Source organism: Salvia miltiorrhiza, chromosome 1, assembly GCF_028751815.1.
Source record: "Salvia miltiorrhiza cultivar Shanhuang (shh) chromosome 1, IMPLAD_Smil_shh, whole genome shotgun sequence".
NCBI classification, from domain to species: domain Eukaryota; kingdom Viridiplantae; phylum Streptophyta; class Magnoliopsida; order Lamiales; family Lamiaceae; genus Salvia; species Salvia miltiorrhiza.
Window position 1 is genome coordinate 61,444,972 of NC_080387.1, and position 25,200 is coordinate 61,470,171.

At 34.0% G+C, this 25,200-nt stretch overlaps 4 protein-coding genes and 1 long non-coding RNA gene across 5 annotated transcripts; 2 read left to right on the forward strand and 3 right to left on the reverse strand.

Annotated features, from left to right (window-relative positions):
* The first annotated feature begins 3,243 nt into the window (after positions 1–3,243).
* On the forward strand, positions 3,244–4,595 carry LOC131002427 (uncharacterized). Its single transcript, XR_009094290.1, has 3 exons — positions 3,244–3,399; positions 3,562–3,662; positions 4,297–4,595. It is a non-coding gene; the product is annotated as an uncharacterized LOC131002427 (long non-coding RNA).
* Positions 4,596–9,602: 5,007 nt separating this feature from the next.
* On the reverse strand, positions 9,603–11,315 carry LOC131002024 (zinc finger protein WIP2). The gene is made up of 2 exons (XM_057928702.1): positions 10,695–11,315; positions 9,603–10,212 (listed from the first exon to the last, which is right to left on the reverse strand). The coding sequence occupies exons 1-2, from the start codon at positions 11,235–11,237 to the stop codon at positions 9,784–9,786; spliced, it is 972 nt and encodes a 323-aa protein (XP_057784685.1). The 5' UTR covers positions 11,238–11,315; the 3' UTR covers positions 9,603–9,783.
* Positions 11,316–15,369: 4,054 nt separating this feature from the next.
* On the reverse strand, positions 15,370–16,680 carry LOC131002409 (uncharacterized). Its single transcript, XM_057928915.1, has 2 exons — positions 16,285–16,680; positions 15,370–15,594 (listed from the first exon to the last, which is right to left on the reverse strand). Exon 1 carries the CDS (start codon positions 16,562–16,564, stop codon positions 16,298–16,300), a length of 267 nt encoding a protein of 88 aa, XP_057784898.1. The 5' UTR covers positions 16,565–16,680; the 3' UTR covers positions 15,370–15,594; positions 16,285–16,297.
* Positions 16,681–18,173: 1,493 nt separating this feature from the next.
* Positions 18,174–19,483, reverse strand: LOC131002002 (transcription factor MYC2-like). The gene has a single exon (XM_057928677.1). It carries the CDS (start codon positions 19,370–19,372, stop codon positions 18,227–18,229), a length of 1,146 nt encoding a protein of 381 aa, XP_057784660.1. The 5' UTR covers positions 19,373–19,483; the 3' UTR covers positions 18,174–18,226.
* A 5,171-nt stretch (positions 19,484–24,654) lies between these two features.
* On the forward strand, positions 24,655–25,173 carry LOC131011150 (vicilin-like seed storage protein At2g18540). The gene has a single exon (XM_057938947.1). The coding sequence runs from the start codon at positions 24,655–24,657 to the stop codon at positions 25,171–25,173; it is 519 nt and encodes a 172-aa protein (XP_057794930.1).
* Positions 25,174–25,200: the final 27 nt, after the last annotated feature.

Below are 25,200 nucleotides of genomic sequence, written 5' to 3' on the forward strand. Positions count from 1 at the left end.
TGTTCATATTACGATAACATCATATTCATATTCATACATATCTATATATTAATCATGTAGGTAAAATAAAATATGAGAATGAAATATGAACTAAAAGTGGAGAATAGTGGGCAAAGAATCAAGATTCTGACCCTGTGAATGTGAATGTTAGCATTAAAAGTGCTATCTGAAAGTGTCTCAGCAGTACAACTGACAAAGGGGATTATGTGCAGAAAAATGATACAAATTCTCTCAATATTTAAGTATGGGCACATTGCATGGGGAATTATATGATGAACAGAATGGAATAAAGGGGTAAAAAGATACAGCCTTTTCCAAGAATGTGAAGGAGATGAATCTCACAACTCAAGTAAATTTTAAGCTCAGTTTTTACGCATTTTATTTATTTACTGTCTGTCACCATTTATGGATCAAGTGGTTTTTTTTTTTGTATATTTCTACACTTGTTTATAATTATTTAAAAAAAAAATATTAGGGTCATCTATATTATTCAACATCATATATTGCAACTTAGTTTAACACTGATTTAGGTAATACACATTCAGAGTAGTGAAGAAAATGTTCTCAATTATATCTCGACTATTAATTCTAATGCACATTAGATATATGTGAATGAAATTTATTAACTTTTCTTAATTAAACATAGGTGTGTGACATCATCCAGCAGATATGTAAGGGGAAAGAGGATCCTACTAAGAAACTGGTGAAAGTGCTCTTTTGTGAAAAGGAAAAGTTTCCCCTTTAATTTTTCTGAACTTTGGTGATTTATTTGTTTATTTTAATCAAATACTTTATATTTATAAAATTCATAGAAAGCTGTAATCTGCTAGTTATCATGGTCCACCAAAAGTTTTGTTAATAAGTTAAGAAAGTAATTTTGATCAGGATAACAAATAAAATTCGCAATGATTGTTTAATTGTTAGCTCTAGTGGTTATGTTGACTGTCATAATGATTTTTTTAAGAAATTATTTTAGTAATATATATTGCCAATATTATTTAAATGATATACAACAATTAATCAACAAATTAAATGGTGACTGTTAATTATAATTAGTTTGGTTAATAGATCTCAATAACTAATTAAAAATTGATGACCAGTTGAATAGGTATGCTTTGGTGTGATTGTAAAAAGAGTGATGCAAATAGCGTGGCCATCCACATGCAAATTAATTAAATATAATTTTTTAAAATTTATTTAATTTATTTTTTAAAACAAAAATAAAATTTAGCTATTTTATTATATATATTGTCTACATTGTAGTTATTTTCTTGTAACTTTTTTTTATTTTTTTATTAAAAATAAAAAGGTGCAAAAAAATAAATAAAAAATAAGTACAATATAGATAATACAGTAAAATAATTAAATCCTATTTTTATTAAAAAGTAAATAAATCAAATAAATCAAATATTTCCTATTGAACTAGTTTGTGGGTGACCACAGTGTGATTGCATAGATTTATTATTATAAAAATATCATATAGTCTAGATATATATGATGAAAAACTTAAAGTTTCACATTATATCTTAAGGGTGCGTTCACTTTGATGGATGAGAAAAGGAGGGATAACAAAAATTTATGCTTTTAAATGTCTCATTTCTTATCTCATATTTTACACAAAAGAGAAGTTCACTTTTTTCCTTCCTTATTTTCACTTCAAGGAGGGATAATAGTATCCCTCCATTTTGGTGTGATAATATTATCCCTACTTGAAGTGAAAATAAGGAAGAAAAAATGATGAACTTCTCTTTTGTGTAAAATATGAAGAAAAAAAATGAGACATTTAAAAGCATAAATTTTTGTTATCCTTCATTTTCCCATCCATGAAAGTAAACGCACCCTAACACTATTGTCTTAATTAATTCCAGACAATTAAGACAAACACTATTCTTTTGGTAATTGCAAAAGAAACAATATATGTTAAATATTGAAATCAAATATATCATAAACTTATACTTTTTTTTAGAACCAATATTAGTTTATACTTAAAACTTATATCTATCAACATGCATTTGATGCAGGTTAGCCGTTTTTTTTTTTTTTGGAATTAGAATATGCATATTTAGCCGTTAGGTACTTGCTATGTGTAAAATAGGTTATGAATATATACTACATCATTAATTACGGTCGATATATACCAACCCGAAAAGAGGTGGTCTTGGGTACTCTCGAGTGTACCGTACACTCGGTTTGACCCGTACCTAAATCTTGACCTGCATTTTGATTCAAACTCGTATCCTGACTCAAATTGCGTAAATGACACTATTCGATCATACAAAGGACACTGTCTGTAATTGATACTATTCTGTTATATAAATGACACTATCATATTGTAAATGACACTGTGTACATAATTGACAATATTCAGAAATATAAATGACATTTCCTGTAATTGACACTATAAGATTGTAAATGACAGTATAATATTTTAAATAATACTATAAGATTGAAAATGACACTATAACATTTAAAAATGTTACAGTGTCGTTTATATAATTGAATAGTGTCAATTATAAGCTGCAGTGTCGTTTGTATAACTGAATAGTGTTATTTACACGATTTGGGTCAGGATGTAGGTTTGGATTAGCATGCGGGTCAGAATCTGGGTAAGGATCAACTCGGGCTGTACACCCAGGTGTACAGGAGATTTTGTGACCCGAAAAAATATTGCACAATTAATATTTCTTAAAAAAAAATGCACAATTAATATTCTCGCGTTATATTTCTCAAAAAAAAAATCTCGCGTTATAGCATCATATAAATAAACACTAACTACAAAAAACATCACACTTTTTTTTAGGAAAATTAAGCATCATTTACGTACAAGTTATATCTCACACAACTAAACATCCTCTAACTTGATCTTATGCCGTGAGAATTTGTCCTCATAGTCATGCAGAAAGAAAAACCTAGATTTTGCATCTCTTTCTCTCTCTACACGCGCGCGTGCACACATTCACTCACACTGTCACACACACACAAAATGCACAAACGGTGTGACTCTTCATAATGAAGATTTTATCTACATAAATTTTATTCCCACAACAAAGATAATGTAATATGTAATGCAATTTATATATATATATATATATATATATAGGGTTGAGATCTATGAAGAATCCCTTTAGTATAGAGATTAAAGATTAAATCATAACCGCCCATTTAATGATGACGAACGGTCAGATTTGTAGTTTCTTAAATTTAAAAAAAAATTGAGCATTCAGATTTTATTCCTTTTAAATTCGCATAAGGGTATAATTGTATTTGTCATATATTAAGAAACTGCCTATCCTACATTTACGCTTGTAATTATAGAATTTTACTCTATCCACCCACCCACCACAAATTCATTCATTCATTTTCACAAACCTATACCAGTCGGCGGCGCATCACCTCTAGGTAAGGGTTTTTGGTTCTGTAAATTACTGAATAATCAGGAGATGTTGCTTGAAATTTTTAGATTTCGATCAAATAGCATTTGTTGGACGGAACAAATTTGAATTGAAATTGTTTGTTTTCGCATCTTCTCCGAAACCTCGCTCGTTGTTTCATTTTTCACAGAACTTCGGTGAAAGCAGTGCTCGACGATGGTTGTTTATCAGCGAAATACTGATAATCGTGGCGGTTCGAACCGACGAACATCTAAGAACTTTGATTTTTAGGTTTGTCTCGATATGGTTCTTTTATTTATGAGAATAAAGTTTTGATTTTTTTTTCAGATTTATTTTGAATATTCTGTGGATTTCGCTGACCCTATTTCATTCTAAAAAAATTGTTGAATATGTTTCAGACTGGGAAATGCGTACTATTTGAGAATTTTGAATCATTTTTGGATGATTATTGAGTTTAATTAGCTGATTTTCTTTACTAACGTTTATTCAGTATATGTTTCAGGTTATTCAAAAATAGTTGTACTTATTCAGAATACTTGTAAAGTTTATTTAGTATATATCGTGTTGTTGTTCAGTATGTTTGTTGAGTTATTCGTAAGCTATTTTTATTAATTTGGGTATTAGATAATTATTATGTGATCGGTGCATTTGTTAAGTTATTCAGTAAGTAGAAGATATTATTCAGAATATTTGTTAGTTTGTTCAGGAAAGGTATTATTCTGTTCAGTATGTTTGATATGTTATTCAGACACTATCTTATAGTGTTTGGCATCTCGAATCAGACAGTTGAGGCGAGGCGGCACATGATGCACCAGAAATCTATTCATAAATTTTCTGCGTATTTGTTCATTAACTTATTCTGTGTTTGAATTCTGTTTTTTCTAATTTGTGATATATTGATTAGGCTGCATTTGGTGTATGGAAGAATTTGAATCCGTGAGCAAGACAAAATGACTGGTTTAGTGAAAGTTATCAGGGTGAGATGGGTGATCGTCCGAGAAAGGGATATGCAAGTAGCTCCAGAACGAGTTGAACAAATATTCAGAGTGTTAAAGTAGATATTCGATTACTTTTGTTCACTTATTTATAATATGCTCATTTATAAAAAAATTGTAATATATTAATTTAATTTAACTTATTTTTCAGAACTTATTGTATGATATTCATTATTGAATAATATTTATTCAGAACATATTCATGTTATACAGAAGTGAATAGTAGTTATTTGAAAGGTACACTAGATTATTCAAAACTTATTCATAACTGAATGGTAGTTATTCGAAAGGTACACTAGATTATTCACAACTTATTCATGTTATTCAGAACTTATGCATGTTTCAATTCGAAGTGTTGACTTAATGAATGTGTTTTGTTAATTTAATGAGTACGTGTTGAATATTGTTTACATTTAATTGAATAAGTAAATGATTATAATGAATAAATAAATGTAATGAATAGATTCAATTCTTTAGTGAATAAATAATACAAATATAATGAATAAATAAAAAAATTCATTACATATCTAATTGTTTGTTTTTGAAATAATGTCGTAATGGTACATATTTAATCTAAAAAAGAAAAAAATATTAATGAAATGTCATCTATAAAAAAATCAATATGTTTGTAATTTGCTTGTTTCTGAACTAATGTTGAAAATTTTATAGGTGAAAGAAAAACGTAAAAATTAACTAATTATGTGAAATAAAAAATAAAGAAATAAAAGATACAAACAAAAATAAAATTCATGAAAAAAAGAAACAAAAATAAAAATGAAAATAATTGAAATAAAGAATAATACCTAACCAAATCATCATTGTCGAACAAATCAAAGCAGAGACTAAAGTAAAATTAAAAAAATGAGGAAAATACAAAGATATAATAAAAATATATTTATGTTATAATATTCGTTGACTAATTGACAATCAAATTATGAGGATATATAGATATGCATGATCTCTTTCCAAAATTCAAATGAATATAATTAGCTTAATTATAGTAGATATCGGTTACCTAAAAATAAGTATATAAGAGTTTTACAATTCTAACCTTTTAGCTATTAAAAAAACGCAGCAATCATATATTTAATTGGCCGTAGGATTGGCAGATTTGAAGGGCCTAGATTCATTCTTTATTCTTCATAAATATAGCTTTCTTTTTGATCCATTCCCTATATATATATATATATATATATCTGTTGGAGAATCTCACAAAACAAACATCAAAGATAGATAACTTTATCAATCAATCAAAGCAAGGCATATTTCATGGATAATGATTAGTGCGAAAGAAGATCTTGGGGGATATATAGTTCAATAAAACAAATATTTTTATTTTTTTTATTTTACATATATATATATATATATATATATATATATATTATGCAGTGATTTTCTAATTAACAATTGATCAAATATCTTATTGTTGTTATTAATATTAATGTTAATTAATATTAATACTTGATATTATTATTTCTCTTTTTCAAAGGTGCATCATGAGTCAAAATTTGTTTTGCCCTTTACCTCTTTATCTTTTCTCCAACGGGGCCTATGAACTAAAGGTGTCTTTCATGAATTATGCTACGGGGCATTTTTGATATTTCATGTACAGTTTATGACTCCTATTTATTACTATTTATTTATTATTACGTGTCAACTAGCCAATATCTAGTTATAGTAATTACAATGTTAGAAATTTTATTCCGAACATACCCAAAAAATATTTTTTTTAATGGTTATTATTTATATAATCGTGACGTCAAAAAAGGATTATTTAACTACATATTAATTTCTTCCCATCACAAAGCCAAATAAAAATAAAATAAAGAAATAAGCTAAACATTTAACTGTGAACAAATTTGATGATCTGTTTTTTTTTTGTAGATGATTTGACACCAATTATATATAACCAAGCGTTATTTTGTGATTAATGATTTCTCTTTACCCATGCACTTTTGTACACCTTCATAATTTGAATTTTATACAAGATCTAAATTGAAGGACCAAGTTTCAATTAATTCATTATATATATATATATTCTTCGACATGATATGAACACGCACCAATTTAAACTTCCTACCTATGCTATTATTAAATAGTATAAATTTCTATACACAACAATATTTGTTACATCAAATTCAAAACATTGAAAAAGGAACTCTATGTCATATTGTATATATGCACCCGTGCGTGTATCAAGGCATACATATCCAACACACCCACACGTGTTAAGTTCACTCACACACACACACACACACACATACAATATATATATACATATCTAGTCTAGTATTATATAATATTATATTTATATTATATTATCTGTGGGGTTTGAGCTTTATATATATCTTGGGATTGAGTTAAATTAAATAATAGGAAAATTATATTTTAGAGGGTGTGAGGGGACAAAGTTGTCTCCTTTGTAGAGGAATATGAATACAAAGATAGGATAAAACATATACGCATAATTCCTTCTTGTTCGGATTCTTGGTCTCCCTGCATTCTTTCCCATGTACATTTTTTATACCAATAAAAATACACACACACACAATCTTATACATGGGAAAAGATCATGGCCAATGAGGAAAATAGAGCAATGTTCATTGGGATTAAGACATCAAGAAAATACAAAAAGAAGACGTCGCTGAGAATATTAATTAGGATACGAGAGAGAGAGAGAGAGATTTCTTTGTTACATCAAGATTGAATAGTAATAAAAGAAGACGAGCATGCACTGGGAAAGAAAATGCAAATTTTGGGGTAGATGATTATAATTAATGTCAGCTAATTAATTTTTTCATGAGAATTTCTTTTGACCCAACATAAAGAGAAAATGAACAAAAGGGTCGGTCCAAACAGTGCTCAGATAAAAGACTGGAATGCAAGAATAGCTAGTGCTTTTAACTTAGGTGAAAAAATATATACTACTGTATATATAGACATTATTTTCAATCAGTAAAATAAATAACAAGCCGACACAAAAAATTCAGCTGATTTATGGTGCAGTAACTCGATTGATGCACACAGCATTCAAAAGGGTCAATGGGTTTTACACCGTGGTATCTTCTCTTGTCTCCCAATTTTTTATTTTATTTTATTTTTTTTTGATCGGTCAAAGTCATGTTAGATGTTAGTAGTTAGTTCCCCATCCACTCCAAGAACCACCTTATCTCTCCATTCACCAAACTCCACCTTATATCTCCAATCACCAATTCGTTCCCAAGAGGGATCGAACCCGGGTCACTTCACTTAAGTGAGGACCCGGTGGCCAGTGGGCTAAGCCCCCTGGTTTGTCTCCCAAAAAATTAGTACTCCTATATATTATTTTCTTCTTTTTTTTTTTTGTCACACCATAGTTTCATATTAATAAAACATACGATAAGACAGACTCAGAGATCTTCGAACCATGTATAAATGTACCATAATTTCACGGACTACTGACATAATTAATTGAGTTAGGTTTCCGAAGATTTGCGCCCGTCCGGCCTATCCTTCCGATTGGCCGGATCGGGGTGCTATTTATACTATCTTCTCCTATTTGAGAAAGTATAAATGCTTGGTACTTCATAGTATTCCCCACCAACATTATTTTTTGTCAAGATGCAATTGTGAATGTGATTGTGTGTGTGTGATAGAGAGCAGTCAAAAGAGTCATTGATATGTCGTTTCAATCTACAGTTACATTGTTTTAAATTTAATTTATATTGTATGGGCAATCTGTTGGAGGCTACAGTATTTTTGTTGGAGGCTATTACATATAACCTCAACAAGTAGAAACTTTTGGTTCAAAAAAAAAAAAAAAAAACAAATACAAACTTTGGCTCCACAGTATTTAAAGTTGTCTGAACTAGCCTATTTTCTTCACCTTAATTTGCCCATGCTCACTTTCTCTCTCATCATTTTCATAGCTCCCCACCAACATCCATTTAATGGTGCTCTTAATTAATGTTGCACAGTTGATTCTCATTTACAGAATTAATTAGAAAAATATGACTTGCATTCTAAATAAATACTCTCAACTATAGTTGAAAGTTATATAAGAATGTAACAGTATATGGCGGCCCCTCTTTTATAAGGAGTATACTGCAAACCAAATTTATATTATTCTTTATCAAATTAGGGTAGCCGTGAAAAAACAATTTCATGTACACCGATATACGTTGTATATGTATATTTTTTTTAAATAAACTATATAAGTAAAATAAAGAAAATTTAAAAACCATGCAACAAAGGATTCGAACCCAAAATCTGAACATTAACCTCCTACGTACCGCTAGGCCACCAAACACACACGGTTGTATATGTATTCTTGTTCAGGCTTCTATTGGATCAAATTCATCAACATTTAAACATGATAACTCTCCCTCTCTCTGTCTTTGTGTGAATAGAGAGAGAGAGAGAAACCCAGAGAGAGAGTTGGCTAATCATTTGGTTTGCATTATTTTAAAGGTAGTGAATCTGAAATGGTATATGTTCCATCCATGACCAGACCTATATCTCCCACTAGCCAAAGCAAAAGGGCATCATATTCATATGCACCCCAAAAGCTGGTGTGTGTTTTTGCAGAATGAAAAGCCTATACACATTATGGTCATTTTTCTAGGGCATATATATATACAAAATTTATCCTACATTAGGCCCCAAAAAATATACTCTCTCTCTCTCTACTCTCATCTCTCTCTTCCCTTGATTCTTTTTGGATTAGTGAAGACTCTCAAACAGAATAACTGAAAGACATAACACCTGGAAACACCTCATCATCATCCTCTCTCTCTCTCTAGATCTTTTTGAATGGAAAAGAAAGCCCATGACTATCTGATCATGATTCTCATGATAAAAAATCATATCCTCAACCCTAACAGTATAAGATTCAACCACTAGTATCCAATCCAGTTGTTATATATGTTAGAAACCTTGACTTGCATATATGCATGTAATTAGTAAACAATTCTACTCGATCAAGTGTCAACTTCTTGAAAATAAACCTAGATAAAAACCTACTGATTTTTTGTATTGTGAGAATTCTTGAAATAACAGATCAAATTAATTGCTCAGACCGCAAATAACATATACTTTCCCGCACTTTATGGGGCTATGTTTCCCATGTCCACTGTCTCTAAACCTAGATGTGTGCAAACGCAATCAAAATATTATCATAATTAATTGTTTCTTAATTATCACGGTAGAATATTCTACGGCTGATCAAACACTACCATGATCATCAAAAGCTTTTTTTGTTTTAGGTATTAGCTAGCAGTTATAACATGGCCGGAAAAAAAAAATTAAGGATTTACATCATATTTCATAAGCTTAGCTGGTGTAAACCGATCGATCATAAAAATTTAAGTCCCAACACATATCAAAAAAAAAAAAAAAAACCCTAGGAATTTGTTGATTCAGTCCTCATCCTGCTCAACCTCTGAAGCGGGCTCGTCTTCTTCCTCGAAGCCGTCGACGCCGTAGGCGCCGTGGCCGGTGCCGAAGGCCTTGATGTGGTCCTTGAGGGACCTCTTGTGCTTGAAATCGGAGCCGCAAATGCAGTACCAGAGCTTGCCGCAGTTCTTCTCGTGAGTGCGCCAATCGCCCCTGACGGCGAAGGCCTTGCCGCATTTCCGGCACATGAAGGGCTTGATGCCGTGCTTGCGCTTGTAGTGCGTTTGGAGGGTTCGGAAATCCTTCAAGGGCTTGGCGCGCGGGTGGTCGATATTGTTGCGGCAGGCGGGGGCGCAGCAGTAGCACGGCAGGCGGAGCATCCCCGTCGGCTGCGTGCCGCGCAGGGACTCCGGCCCCCGCCGGTATTGAGAGCCGTGGCCCCACATGTGCATCTGCGTTCCAATTAATCTTGACTCGTCAGACAACAATTTCCAAAGTAACAAGACTATTGGATGGAGTTATCAAAGTTTAGGTATGGGCTTTTCAAGCCCTTTTCTAAATTCAAGATTCACACAACTCATCACTGACTCTGACTGTGAGAGAGATCAAATCTCAAAACTGTTCAAGTTTCAGTTCAACACAGATACCCATTTTCTACAGCTAGCGCAGATTTCAAAGGAAAAAGCATAAGGAACATTGCCTGAGTAGTTCAATCACATAAATGAAGTGAACAAAAGTCTGATCACCATCAGACATCCAGAAACTGAATTTTCGAATTCCTGCTACCTTAACCCATGCAATATACAATTCAATTTCCGATTAATCTCTTTTAAAATATACTACAAACAAACCCAAGAAAACAAATGAAGAAATCCGAAAAAGATGAAAACTTGTTGCAAAAGTGGACGTGAGAATTGATATGGCAAAGTGGAACCTGCATGTTGTTGTATCTGTTGAAGGTTTTGCAGCAAACTGGGCATGAAAACTGCGTTGGGCCAATGAGAATCTGCGAGGGAGTGGGAATCCAATACTGCCCCTTGTTGAGCCTGGTGATGGGGTACTCGGCCGCCAGATCGGCGGCCTCCTCCTTGTCGCCGCCGTTGTCCGATGACACCATCACCGACGCGAGATCAGCGGCGCTAGGGTTTGGCAAGCCTATGTGCAGCGCGACGGTGACACCATTATCATCATCGTCGTCTTCTTGAGCTGATGAGGAGGAGGGAATTTGGATGGTTTTGGAAGGTTTGTTGATGTTTTCGAGATCCATGCCGGAGCAGGACTGCTCTTCGTATCTGGAGAGGAGGGGGAGGGCCTCGCGCAGTGGAGGGGAGGGGGGAGGGGTTTGATAATGGTGGTTGTTGGCGGCGGCGTAGCTGTGGAGGAAGGGGTGGTGGGGAGGATTGGAGGTGGGGAAATGGTGGAGAGGGTTGTATTTGAACAGCCATTGAGCATACAGATTTGAGTGGGGATCAGTCATAGTGAAAAAGGTGGGAGAGGAAAATGGTGGGCTGGAGGAACTTACTGGCTTTATAGAGAGAGAGAGAAATGGAGAATACGTACACACACAATTTAAAGGTGATGTTAGGGACATGATTAGATTTAAAGAATCAAATTTAAGAAAAGAGTATTGAGGATGCACCTTTTTATTACCCCATAAATGGGGAAAATCATTAGATTTCTTTCTACCCTTTCTTTATGTATCCCCATTTTGTATTATTAGTGTTACATGATTCCAAAAGAGTGTATTGAGCAACGAAAATATTTCATTTCACCTTAATGCGACTTGTGTAAAAATATTGAATTTAAATACTTTCTCTGTCTTAAAAAAAAATTGTGTGATTTAGAGATCACCAATTTTAATAAATAGTCATAAAATATGTATAAAGCGTACGTAAAGGGAAACTCACCAAAATTGAGCAGAAAAGGGTCCATCAAAATTGGGGCATGAGATCCAGTGTCCCACAATTTTATGTGTGTCACTGTGTCCCATGCTTATAATCTATTAATTTAAAAATGTTTTTTATAAAAATAAAATTTATTATAATACTATGAATTATATTTAATTTTTATTTCAAAAAATTATTTTTTTAAAAAATTATATACCATGACTTTGAATTTATCAACCTATTATTAGATAATAAAAGTGAAATTAAATGATAAAAAATAATTATATACCTTAATTATCACAAAATTAAACTAAAGCATATACAATTGAAATTGAAAAAAATATATATAAGAAATTAAACAAAATTGAAAATGGGACACAAAGTGAGATATAAAGTGTGGCACGCTGAATCTCATTCGCAAAATTGGTGAGTTAAATTGTTGAAGTTTTTTTTTTTAAATATTAAGTATGAATGAAGTTATAAAGGATAATTTCCAGAAATAAAATGCTACAATTTTCATGATCGGACGAAAGTAGTAATAAGACTACATTTTTTTATGATAGATGGAGTATTAAATATATATGTGAGAAATATCTTCATTTAAATAAAAGATACAGACAAATATGCTTATTTCATACTCTCTTCATCTGCTAAAAATATTTCATTTTGATTCGGCACAAGTTTTAATAAAATTATTGGTAATTTTTATGTAGTGCAAAAATGGTCTCACACTATTATAGGAAATTAGTGGTTGAGATTGAATAAAAGATGATTTTTTTTGTCTTTTTTGTAAATAAAAATAGAGATTAGAAAGAGAAAATGAAAGAAAAAGCTAAATACTTTTTTACGGACGTCAAAAATAGCAAAAGTGGCATACTTTTAGCGAACAGAAGGAAAATTAAATAATCTCACATTCATAATATAAATGTTTTATTTAAAACTTTTGCACATATATTAATTAATAAACATTATTTATACTCAAATTAACCTGAATTAGTGATAATTTATTCTTAGTAATCATTATCAAAAACATTAAAAAAAAAGGAAAGTTAATGATGGAAATTATGGTATTAAATTTCAAAGCGTCATTTAAAATATAAATAACTAAAAATTTCAAAAAAAAAAACTTATATTATGAATAGGAGAGAGTACAATATATATATATATATTATCTTAAAATATTAAAATAAAGATAATTTTTATAAATATAATCAGAATTTGTAAGAATAAACACTTTTTATGGAAGTAACAAATAAATAGATAGTACAATATATATATATTGGTCTATGTGCCCATGCAACTTGGTTTAATTTAAAGAGTGCAAAGTTTTTCAAATAATTGGGTAACTACATTGAATATAAGTTGATTACACTTTAACCTAGATATTATATTTTGTATTATTCATTAATGTGAACATTGACTGTAGATAAAACGTTTGTAAGAACCAAAAAAGAAAGTCTTTATAAACATTTCCAATATTGTCTGCTGAACTATAGGGAAAATTCTGCTGTCAACCAATATTTATCGTGCATCAATTCGTCCTTTTAGTTCCGATTTAATACACACTATACATATATAATGATTTTATCGTAATAATAAGTACACATAGTAATAATATACAATTGCAATTCAATCAAGCATTTACTATGCTTTTAATATATCCTCTTTAACTTTGACGTGCAGTATTTAAACTAGTATAAGTCCTTGTCAAAGGTTTTTTCTTTTCGTACCCAGTCTTTAATTTGTAATAATTTTGTCAAACGCTTTTAAAATTTCGTATTTCTGCCCTTACACATAAAAACTCCAAATAATTCCGCAAAAATAGAATCTTATACATTATTAATTATCATATTGAACATGTCTTTAATTTTTATTCTAAGGACATATATATCAACTTATTAACGAGAAAGTATATTAATTAAATACAAAATTTTATATTATAACTGTGCACTAATCATGTGTATTCTTTTGAAATAATTGCAATAATAACTAAGTTTATTTTGGTGAGAGAGATATTTATACACACGGTAAAAAAAAATCCTTAAATTTCGAGTCCTAATGTTTTCCTGCATGTCCTAGCCAAAAAAAAATGGTCATTTTCTAAGGGTAACGTCAAACAAAAAGCAATTTAACATGAAAATAAATAAAGCTAGGATAATCCTTCCAACAACCTCAAGAATAAATGTTATCTACCTTCTCTTTAATCATAGACTTTTGATTGATTCGTCATAACCACTAATTTTTGGCCTCATGCAGAGCGCTCAATCAAGTATATAGTTTATAACGATCCATCCGATTCACGCAGAGGACCAAGCCTGGATCTTAGAAATAGATAGATAAAATTATATTTTTGTATTTAGAAACAAATTTAGACGGCCAAAATTCAATCTTATACTATAAAAACCTGAAAAAATACAAACTTAAAAATATGACAAGTGAGTCGAGCCTGAGGCTTGGCTCCATCTAGTCATCTGTTTATTTGCTAAATGAATTGAAACTTTGAATTAAATTGAGGGAATAAGACTAGAAAAATCTTAGTAATGGAAATAAAGTATTTAATCATATATTTTACCAATTATAAAAAAATAAATGCCCCTCAGTAGATAAGAGGCCAAGAATGTACCTATCATGGCTAATTTCTTTCAACCTCTTACTGTAACATTTCAATAGCATTTGTAAAGCAGAAAACCATCACATACAAGTTTTTTTTTCTTTGATAGATTAATAGTAGTATGAAATAAATAAAATTTAAAAACTGTACCACGATGGAATCGAACTCAAGACCTTTTGTATTAACCATTCTACCGCTTGCCCAACACATACACACATTATTTAGGTATAAAGAAGGCTTGATTACTCAAAATAGCACAACATTTACCTAAATTTATAATTATCACATGAATCTTAGAAATATAATTATTGCACAATCTCAAAGCTAGGCAGCGTTGTTTTACAAAACTAGGACTGAAAAATTAAAAGGGAGGGTCATATATGCAGCATTCCAAAGATTATGTTAAAATAGTAAATTGGATAAACATCCTTTTATTTCTAGCCAGTAACCCTGTAACGGAAACATATGTAAAGGAAATCAGATCCTTGAGATCGAATCAGACCCTAAAATGACGAATTCACAACGCAAGACTTTGAAACTGGATGCAGCAGACTAAAACAACGCAATTTCAAGAATTGATAAGGGTTTTGTAGGGTTTAGGATAACCGATGATACAAGTTCAAGAAATACAGACTTCGGTAAGAAACAAATTATGGATGGACAGAACATGCCATGTTATGAAGACCTAAAAGAGAAGATGTTGGGATTGAATAAGCTTTGGTAGTGTGATATGTTTGGACAGTGAAGAAAACATTCGCAACTAATCTAAGTAGCACATAGCAATAAACAGACAAACATTCCATGCTCATCCTGATAAAATTATTCACAGAATTTGCCATAAGCAGCAAGTGTGATTGCAGAATTCTAGGGTCTTGGTCAAGGGCCACCAAACAACCGACCCGAGCGCTCTACAGAAAAATCAAACATAGTTGAGTTCTGCAATTAGGTAGTAACTTAACATATCAAGTCACAGATTATGAGCTTATGGCTCCAATCCAATTGACCACAAACTGTTAACATCAAGGAATCACACGAGCATAATATGAAGACTCATCTCAAGAAGGTAATGACAGTATGAGAGAAAATGACAATTTGGACAAGGGTCAAACATGTGCGTGAATATTTCCAACTCTTCAATGGCCAGATTAAAGCAAACTCTCTTCTTTACATGATATCCAACTTCGAATACTAGTAAATCTTGGTACAAAAACACAGTAACATACATGTAAGAAGTAGGATAATGAGAGAAACTAAGCAAACGGCCATCCTAAAGAAATGAATGCAGACGAAGTCATTCTGAAAGAACTACAAGGCAGCCCCTTCATTAGTCTTTGAGCCTGCAAAATTCAAGAGTGGAAACCTAAGTCACGGCATCAACATAACCAATAACCATGTTAAGGATGAAACAGGCAAGTTGTGTTACAAAAGAAAAGACTAATACTCCAATCAACAACAGTTCAAACCTAGTAATAGCACGAAAGCAGGACTTGAAGACAAAATACTCGTATTTGCCAAGGAATAAGTGACTAGAAAAGATCCCCGTCTTCACACTCATTGTTTAGTGATAACAAAAAGACATGAGTCACATGACTAACTCTCTAATCTTTGTTAAAAAAACACACCACAACCAAATACAATTTCATTCTATACAAACTAGCTGCAATTACATGCCCATATCTAATTCTAGCAATGCCAAAATTACTCTCCTTTGTATGGCACGTGTTGAAAACAACCCTGTTTTCAATCAAAATAAATTCCCCACAACTAACAATTCGCACGCACCGAACCCCACTATCAGCAACCACAAAAGCTTTCTACACAACCATCACTCAAGTACAACTCAATAAACCATCTAGCAATAATTCCCATAGGGACATTTCATCAACCACCTATCACAGTCCCAAACAATCCACGCGAAACTAGCATAAACCCTAACAATTCCGCGTCAAAACTCAGTAAAACGGCAAACCAGAATCAAACCGAATTAAATTAATCAAAAATAAACCCAAATAATTAACATTCAGTACCTGTATCTTAGCATCACTTGCCAGTATTCATCATCAACGTGATGTTATCCCCTTTCAACAAAATCCTCCCGAGCTGCTTCCTGCTGTTCTTCTTGATGTTAACCTCCTCAGCTTCATCCAGCACCAAATTCATGTACTCGTCGAACCCGATTATTCGGCCCTCGATCCTCAGATCCTTCTGCTCAAACAGCCAAATCTGAATGCGCGCTTTGCTCTGAAGATACCTGAAGATCAGGTTAATGGGTTGGGTCATAATACGCTGAACTTTCGTGCTCGCCATGGCTTCGGCTTGTGATGGAATCGCTGCAAAAAAATCGTCGCGCTCAAGTTCCCTCTCTCTCCCCTGCTGCAAAAACCCTAGCTAGAAGGGTATAAGATACGCTCTCTCCTCTTTGTAAAACACTGGGCCGAAATTTTAAGGGCTTTTACGTTAGTAAGGATTTTCTTTATTGGGCCTGATAGATTGGTTTGTCGACTCATGGGCCTCACGGACCATGTTTTATAATATAAGGATCCGTTTACTTTGATGAAAAATGAGAGAACAAATATTTTTTTCATCATTTTTCTATTATTTTCACATGTTTACTATGATAAATAAAAAAAAAAAAATTCGGGCAAGATAAAATATTTTCTCGGACAGCTCATTTTTACTCATTTTCTCTCCAATGGATAATACTATTATCTTTGGTTAGTAATGTGAAAATATTTTCCAATATTTTCTCAGTTTTCATCTCTAGTAAACATATATATATATATATATATAATATTTTTTCATCTTTTTTATCTAGAATTTTTCAATAAAAATTTTACAACTAAAGTACACCTAAACCCTATAGGTAAAATTTTAATCAGAACGTCTTATAATACTCATATTCGGAATATTCCATATATTGCAAAAACAAAAAAAATTATTCTCTGTGTTGCACAGAATTATATTACATGAGAACTATATTATTATGTTATTTAGATATATGTGTTGGTAGGGGTGAGCAGAAACCCAACCGAAACGCAAAACCAAACCAAACCGAACCGTTTCGGTGCTGTTCGGTCCCGATTCCACTGGTTCGGTTTTTGGTTAGGTTCCGAAAATTAAAAATCGATAAGTTTCGATTCGATTTCGATTTTCAGTTTTTGGTTTGGTTTTAAATCGAACCGAACCGATATTTTTATTATATATTTATATTTTATAATATATAATTAATTTTCTAATTTTTAATTGGTTTACATATTTATATTTTATAATATTTTATTATATATTTATATTTTATATATTTACAATATATTATTTGGTTTTTTTGAAAATTATATATTTATATTTTTACATTATTTTACAGGTTTTAATTAATTTTTTCGAGAGAAAAAAAATTGCATCAGTTCGGTAAATCGAACCGAAACCGACGATTTTACCGGTTCGGTCTGGCACCCCTATTGGTACGGTTCGATTTCAATTTTAACCATCTATTCATTTTTTTGGTTTTGAATTTTTGGTTCGATTTTGCACCGAACCGAACCGATACTCACCCCCATGTGTTGAATTCAATTTGGATACAATTGACTTTCCGTATGTAAAGATATCCAAGTTAACTATGAACTCTTTCAAATCTTCATCTATGATGCACGGATTCTTCAAAAATTAGCATGTACGGCGAATCAGATTCTTTTAGGGTGCGATTCTCTTGGATTCTAGTCGGATTCGTACCCGATTTGCCACGTGGCGTATCTTTTAAAACAATTTAGAAAAATAAACCGGATTCGCAAATTCAATAGGCGAAATTCACCTATCTCGTGCACGGAAGGCCTACACAAGGTTATTTTGATAATTTTATTTTCAGTTATGACTTATATATTGGACTAATAATATTTGAATCGTTATATTGTTGCTCAATTAAATTGGATGAAAAATGTGACGTCACAAATGTAGAATCTCTTAACAAGTAGATATTTATGAAATTGGGGACAGAGTCATAAGCTCCAATCTCCCAACTATAGCTGTCTTGACAGCTTCCTCACTACACAAACCATCACTAGCTCTAATAACAATTTCTTGGAACATAATCTTTCCGATCGCCGACGAGCTAGCTCGACTCACTTCCAAATCCAGATCTCTGAGCACGTTCATCACTCTGGCGCAAGGGTGATCAACGTCGTCGGATTGGACTCGGATCAACGCCTCCGATCCTAGAATCTTGACCTCGATCTCCAGCTTGTGGGCGTGGGAGGTCTTGGCTGCGGATGTGCTTCTAACGTTGTACATTTTGAGGAAACGCGCGCATTTGGCTTCTAAGGCGGTGAGTGAGGATTTGAGCTGGTTGATATAGGTGACGGCGTCGGCTAGCAGAGAGGCTTTGTCCATCTTCGACACGTTGGGGACGACGCTTCTCAGAGCGTAGAATCGTTGGTTGAGCATCTCCCTGCGCTTCCTCTCCGCCACCAGATGATTCCGAGGAATCTTCTCAGCCCTCGCCTTTTTTCTTGGCGGAGAGGAATCATCTGAATCACGCCATCCATCCACCAACTGAATTTCAGTTCTTGGTGGAGGGATGTCGCGTGAATCGGATGATTCAGGCGACCCCGACGAGGTCTTAGACAGAACTCTGTTCTGGTCTTGGATTTGAGGATGAAAAGAATTGGTAACGAGTTTGATGAGGCTCCAGTTCTCTTTGATCAAATCAGAGGAGCCTAATTCAACGACGCCATGAGGAGTTGGTATGAAAGCCAGAGTTGTGAGTCCATGTAAGAGAGCTTCTTTAGCCCTTTCGGAGCCGCAGAGGTTAAGTTGTTGGGGTCCGACCAACCAGACATTCGAGGCCGTGGCGAGAGCTCGGAAAACGAGGTCGTCGGCGGCCGCGAATGATCTGGTGATGGAGGCCATGTAGAACCACTCGGATTCGGAGGGGTCGGGTTTGGTGTTTGTAGGTACTGTGACGGTGTCGCCGTGGAAGTAGCCGGAGCCCCACGACAGCACGGGGCGGCCGCCGCCGTCGACGCCTCTCCATGACTTCCAGAAGATGGCGTAGTCCCAGCGCTCAGTCTGGCTTTGGAGAATAAACTGGAGCTGGGTGTGGAGGGCGGACGGCGTAGATTCCATTAATTGAGGAGAGGTGGTGGTGCTTTGTTTAGTTAAGATTGTTGTATTGACTTATCCGAATATATATAGCACGTTGCAGCGTGTTGAAGTTGAGTTGTAAGTAGATGATAAACATTTATCATGTTTAAATGGAGCAGTGCTCAAATCCCAGAAAGGGGGAAGAACTTGATTGCATGGCAAAACAGACACCACTTAGTGGCGGATGATTATCTCATCTAAGCTTACCACCCAATCAGACTCCGCCACGCAACCCTTGTAAAACCGTACGAGGAATCTATCTGTATCAACAAAAAAAGATTGATAACGACATGAAAAAATAAAATGCAGAGTATGTATCCGTGGCCCTGTCAACTCGTACGGATCAGTTTGTTTCCAACGATATCCATATACCTAACAAAACTTCTCCCGGCCACATTAGACATCCACTGTGGTCTACCTCACTGAGTGGTGCCACATGTGTGTCATCTCAACAACTACCTCATTTTTCAACTTTCTCATATTTTCTTCGTTGTGCCACTACCTCATATTTAACTATTTATGAACCTCACTATCATTAATATTATATTTACCACCTATATATATATATATATTATGTATTTTAATTTTGTTATAATATTTTACTTCAATAAAATTTATATAATTATATGAATAAATTAATTTTTTAAATAATGAAATATAATTTAAAAATTAATATAATTATGTCAAAAAAAATTAAATTTCAAAACACATTATTGAAAATTAAATTCGATCAACACAAAACTAATTTTAAAAATATAAATAAGAATACACTCAAAAAGTTAATTTAAATATCAAATGATAACACAAAAATATAATACATCAAGATCTGCATGCAAGGTCCTCCATATTTAATCTATCAATGCGCAACTTCCAAGAAATTCCAATTAAAAAAATGAATTTGGGCCCACCACTTTACTTACTTCCTGGGTAGTAGAATTGTTTGCTTTGTATTGCTACCCCAAATTTACTAGTACCTCAAATTTGATAGCCCACTATGGAGCAAGTATATTGCTACCACATAAACTTTCTCGCATAGTGGATGCTCTTAGTAATATAATGGATTGAAGGTTATGAATTTTAATAAAAAAAAATGAAAGATTTGATTTTAATGTTAAAGTATAATATTGGGTCCCACCAAATTATAAAAATAAAAGGTGGATATTTTGTAAATATTGAGTGTAAATGAAGTTTAAAGCATAAAGAAAATTTCTAAAAACAAAAAACACACAATCTTTAAAGACGGACAAAAAATAGTAACAAACACATAATTTTTGTGAATAGAGAAAGTATCTTACTCCCTCTGTCTGTCCAAACAAACCACTCTCACTTACTCATTTTTATTTATCCACAAATTTTTTTTCACTTTTTTAACTATCGCATACTACATTTTCTTATATATTTACCTATAAATTATATATTTATTGTACCTTTATATTCCAATTTTTACTTAATAATTTACCCTTTTTTTCATTTTTTGGTACCACAATTGCTCCTACAAATTGTACATTTATTTCACTTATATAATAATTTTATTAAAACTCATGTCCAATACACAATAAGACTCTTTTTTGTGCATGGGAGAGAATATATATTTTTAATCTATCACTGCAATGGTGTATTTGGTAAAATAACTTACTCACCGCCACATCATATTTTTTATATACTAGTACTATTTAATTTATAATATTTTTATATTTAATTAATTTAATTCAATAACATATTTATTTTAAATAATAAAAAATAATTTAATGAAAAAAATCTAATTTAAATAAAATTACACAATTATAATTAATAATTCAAACTCAAATCTATATAATACTTGTATTTGTGTTTGACATGTTATAAGAGCATCCGCAATGGGCTTACTTGATAGTGGGTTGTGTTATTGAGTAAGTAGTGCTGCATTGGGGTTACTTGATAGCCTACTTGATAACATTAGTTTTGATTTTTATGTTTTTCATTTAAATTTAATTGCTCAAATTTAAATAACATATTTTTCTAATAGTTAAATACGCCATTAAACATAAAATTTAAAAACACCTAAAACATCATAAAAAACCATCATTAAAATTACATAATTAAAATCCTAGTCTAGACCACGACGCCTGAGCACGTCGGCGACCATGGATGCGTGCAATGCCCTTTGTGCGTCCGTCATGTGTGTCGTATCCGCGTTCAGGAGCTGCATATCGAGCTCCCTCTCCTTGATATCGTTCCTCCGCGTGTATTGGGCGGTGATCAATGCCCTCATCTGTTGGTCGGACCTGTCCAACCTCTCCACTATTTCGGGTGGAGGCTCCGAGCTCATCTGCGACGCTGACGCCTTCCCTTTCCCCTTTGCCGCCGCCTTCGCCGCCTTATTGCCATTGGGCCGGGAAGAAGAGATCTCCTCGCCCGACGCCGAGGTGGTAAAGCCGCCCTCTTCCGTAGTCTTTGTCCTCTTGGAGGCATGCACGTCTCCAACGAGGTACATCGACTTGAACTTGGGATTGTTCCGGAGAACTTTCCACGCGTTCCAAAAATTGAATGCGGCCTTTTGTGGGCTTCGAGCCTTGAAGAGAATTTGGGCCTTGTCACGAAGCATATCTTCAGAATGACCGGAAGGCCAATTGTTGCGCGTCTCCACCCAAATACCTTCCCAGAGACGCACATCCGCGCTCACTCGGGCCCAGTGGCCTTGAAGTTGCCGGATCTTAAGGTCGACGCCGATGATGGGGTTGACACGTGCGTGGATCCGTCCCCAATACGTCTCACCCTTCTGATCCGTCCCACGGATGGCGTCGTTCGTCTTCTCCGCCCAAACTTGGACGATGAGATCCGTATGCTCGGGAAGGTAAGTATGACGGATCCTTACTTCCTTGTCGTGCTTGATTTTGTTAGCCATTTCCTTCCTCTGGCCGCCCTTCTTTGGTTTGGAGGCACTCTGCTCTGCACTGACTGGTTCCTCATCGGCTGGAGTCTCCTCCAAGTTGATTCCTCCCATATCGGGGTGATAATCGACGAAGAGATCGGGGCACCAATTAGGATCATAGAAAGGGTTGTGTGGATCCATGAAGGAATAAAATTAGAAGAGAAATGGAGAAGAAGAAAATTGGAGAAGAAGAAATGTGAAGAAAAATGGAGAAGATGGGGTATTTTAAAGAGGAGAAGAAGAAGAAAACAAAAATGGAAACGGTCGGTCAAAGCACGGAGATCGAGGAAAAGCAGTCAAAATTTTCATTTAAAATTCAAATTTCTCTATTTTTTTTTATTAAATTAAGGCGCGTGCATTGTACGCACCTTCCCTCTCCCCCCATCGTGCATACTCGAAGACTCGAGTATCCCTCAAGTAGGTGCCCCCTGCAACGCCCTACTCGAGTGCAACGCTCTACTCGAGTAGGCACTTGAGTAAGGGTGTTGCCAATGCTCTAAAGTTATTTTTGATTGTTCATTGTATAGAATGTGAACTCTCATAGTTATTCTATCTTTATTGTTCATTGTAAAGTTCCACTTTGTTTGGATGTTCTTCCCTCTCTTCTTCTCACGATTCTTCGCATGCTAGGTTTTGGGTATTCTGTGTTGGTGTTCTTTGCAGGCTAGGTTTTGAAAAAATTTGTATCTCCCTCTCTTCAAATTGCGTTGTTTATTTAATAGTGCGTTTTAATTATGTCAATTTTCATTTTTTTTTTCTTTTTTTTTAATTTCATTTGTATTGACAACATGGCTATTCGTCGAAACACGTCAATTATCAATCATCGAATTAATTTTTGCAGGCCACAAAACAGAAAATAATAATAATAATAATAATAATAATAATAATAATAATAATAATAATAATAATAATAATAATAATAATAAGATAGGTATTTTTTGTTATTATGCTTATGATGAGACATAAAAAAATAAAAAAAAAATAAAGAGCTCAAAAGTGATATTTACCCTAATAATAATTAATTGTGTTGTGAGCAGGGGCAGATCCACGGAAGGCTAAGGGGGGCTAAAGCCCCCACTCAAATTTTGATTTTTTTTATTAATATATATATATATATATATACACACACACACACACAAAAGAGAATATAATACATTGTGTTTTAATAATCGTAGTATCCACATTAATTGCTTAATATTTTAAAGTGATTTGTTATATTAGTTTGTTAAATTTGTGTTATTTTTGTCTGATTTTCTTTTTTATATAATTTTCAATATTGAATTTGAATCTATTCTCAAGTTAAAGTAAAGTTATGGACTATTAATATATAATGAAAAATAGTTTATTTTTGTAAAATATGAAACTTATATAAAAAAAAGGGCATAGAAGTATATCTTTATATGTTTTCAATGTACTTGTTGTTGAATTAATGTAATGCGAACACCTATATATTATAGTAAGTGACTAAGTCTTAATATTAAATCCATTAAAATTCTACTTGAACATAAAAATAAACGCTACGGAATGTTTATAAAAATTTGGTCAGGAGCTCCCGCCCCGAACCCCCAATGCAAGTACTTTCAAATTTTATACGTTAACAAATTCAGGCCCCTCTAATGACAATTCACGAATCCGCCCTTGATTGTGAAGTATTGTTCAAAATAAAATAATTTTTAATTATAAAAGAATTGAACTAATTTTGATGGATGTTCTAAAATGATAAAAAAAGAAATGCAATTTTTTGATAAAGAGAGTATTTTTTAGTGAGAAATAAATAAAAAATAGTACTCCCTCCATCCCGGTAATCTTGTCCCATTTCTTTTGGGCACGGAGATTAAGGAGTGTTGAGTTAGTGTTGTAAATTGTAAGGTCCCACATGCTTAAGAAAATGAAAGTATAGCTTAACCCCCTTCCCAAACATGGCTCTCTCTCTCTCTCGGCACTCTCTCCCCCAAACATGAAACATGAATTCTGTAAATTAAAGGCAACAACAAATCATCTACAGATTTCAACAAAAAAATTAACTGGAAGAACAGAAAATGCAGATTTCAACAAGAAATTTCAACAAAATCTTCATCCTCCTCAACAAATTTCAATAATTCCTTCTGCAAATTCCTACTGCCGCCGCTCTTAAAATCTGGGGAGCCGCCGGAACAGTGAACGTAATCAAGCAAAAGAACAACAAGAATAAAAATCAAATCTTTAGCCCAACCCCCTAAACGAACAAACAGAAATTCAGCCACAATCCTCCACAAATCCTCCACAAATCAGTGGGGCTGAGCTGCGGACATCACAATTATCCACAAATCCTCCACAAATTCAGCCACAATTATCCACAATTAGGCGAGCCCTAATGTCTGGGGAAAAAGAAGAAGAAAAAAAACAGAGGAGAGGGGAGACGAGAGAGCGGCGAAGGCGAGATGGATGGAGGTGGGAGGGCGGCGGAGGCCAGAGGGATGGAGATGGGAAGGCGGCGAAGGCGATAGGGCGGAGGCGAGAGGCGAGAGGCGAGAGGGCGGAGGCCAGAGGGAAGGCGGCGGAGGCGAGAGGCGAGAGGGCGGAGGCCAGAGGGATGGAGATGGGAGGGCGGCGGAGACGAGAGGTGGGAGGGCGGCGAAGGTCAGTGAGAAGGCGGCGAGAGGCGAGAAGGTGGAAGTGGGAGAGCGGCGGAGGCCAGTGGAAAGGCGGCGAGAGGCGAGAGGGCGGAGGTGGGAGGGCGGCGGAGGCCAGTGGGAAGACGGCGGAGGCGACGAGAGGCGAGAGGGCGGAGGTGGGAGGGCGGCGAGAGGACAGAGGGATGGAGGTGGAAGGGCGTCGGAGGGCAGAGAAGAGGGGGAGGCAAGAGAGTGTGGAGAGAGAGAGAGAGAGATAAATTAGGGTTTAGGGGGGATTAATTAAG

What these genes read in the sequence shown, in the direction of transcription:
- LOC131011150 (XM_057938947.1), top strand. Translation starts at nt 24,655, where the DNA reads ATGTCTGGGGAAAAAGAAGAAGAAAAAAAACAGAGGAGAGGGGAGACG.
- LOC131002409 (XM_057928915.1), bottom strand. Translation starts at nt 16,564, where the DNA reads ATGGCGAGCACGAAAGTTCAGCGTATTATGACCCAACCCATTAACCTG.
- LOC131002002 (XM_057928677.1), bottom strand. Translation starts at nt 19,372, where the DNA reads ATGGAATCTACGCCGTCCGCCCTCCACACCCAGCTCCAGTTTATTCTC.
- LOC131002024 (XM_057928702.1), bottom strand. Translation starts at nt 11,237, where the DNA reads ATGACTGATCCCCACTCAAATCTGTATGCTCAATGGCTGTTCAAATAC. An exon ending in ACAGATACAACAACATGCAG is followed by an intron (nt 10,213 to 10,694) that starts GTTCCACTTTGC and finishes ATTGGAACGCAG; the next exon opens with ATGCACATGTGGGGCCACGG.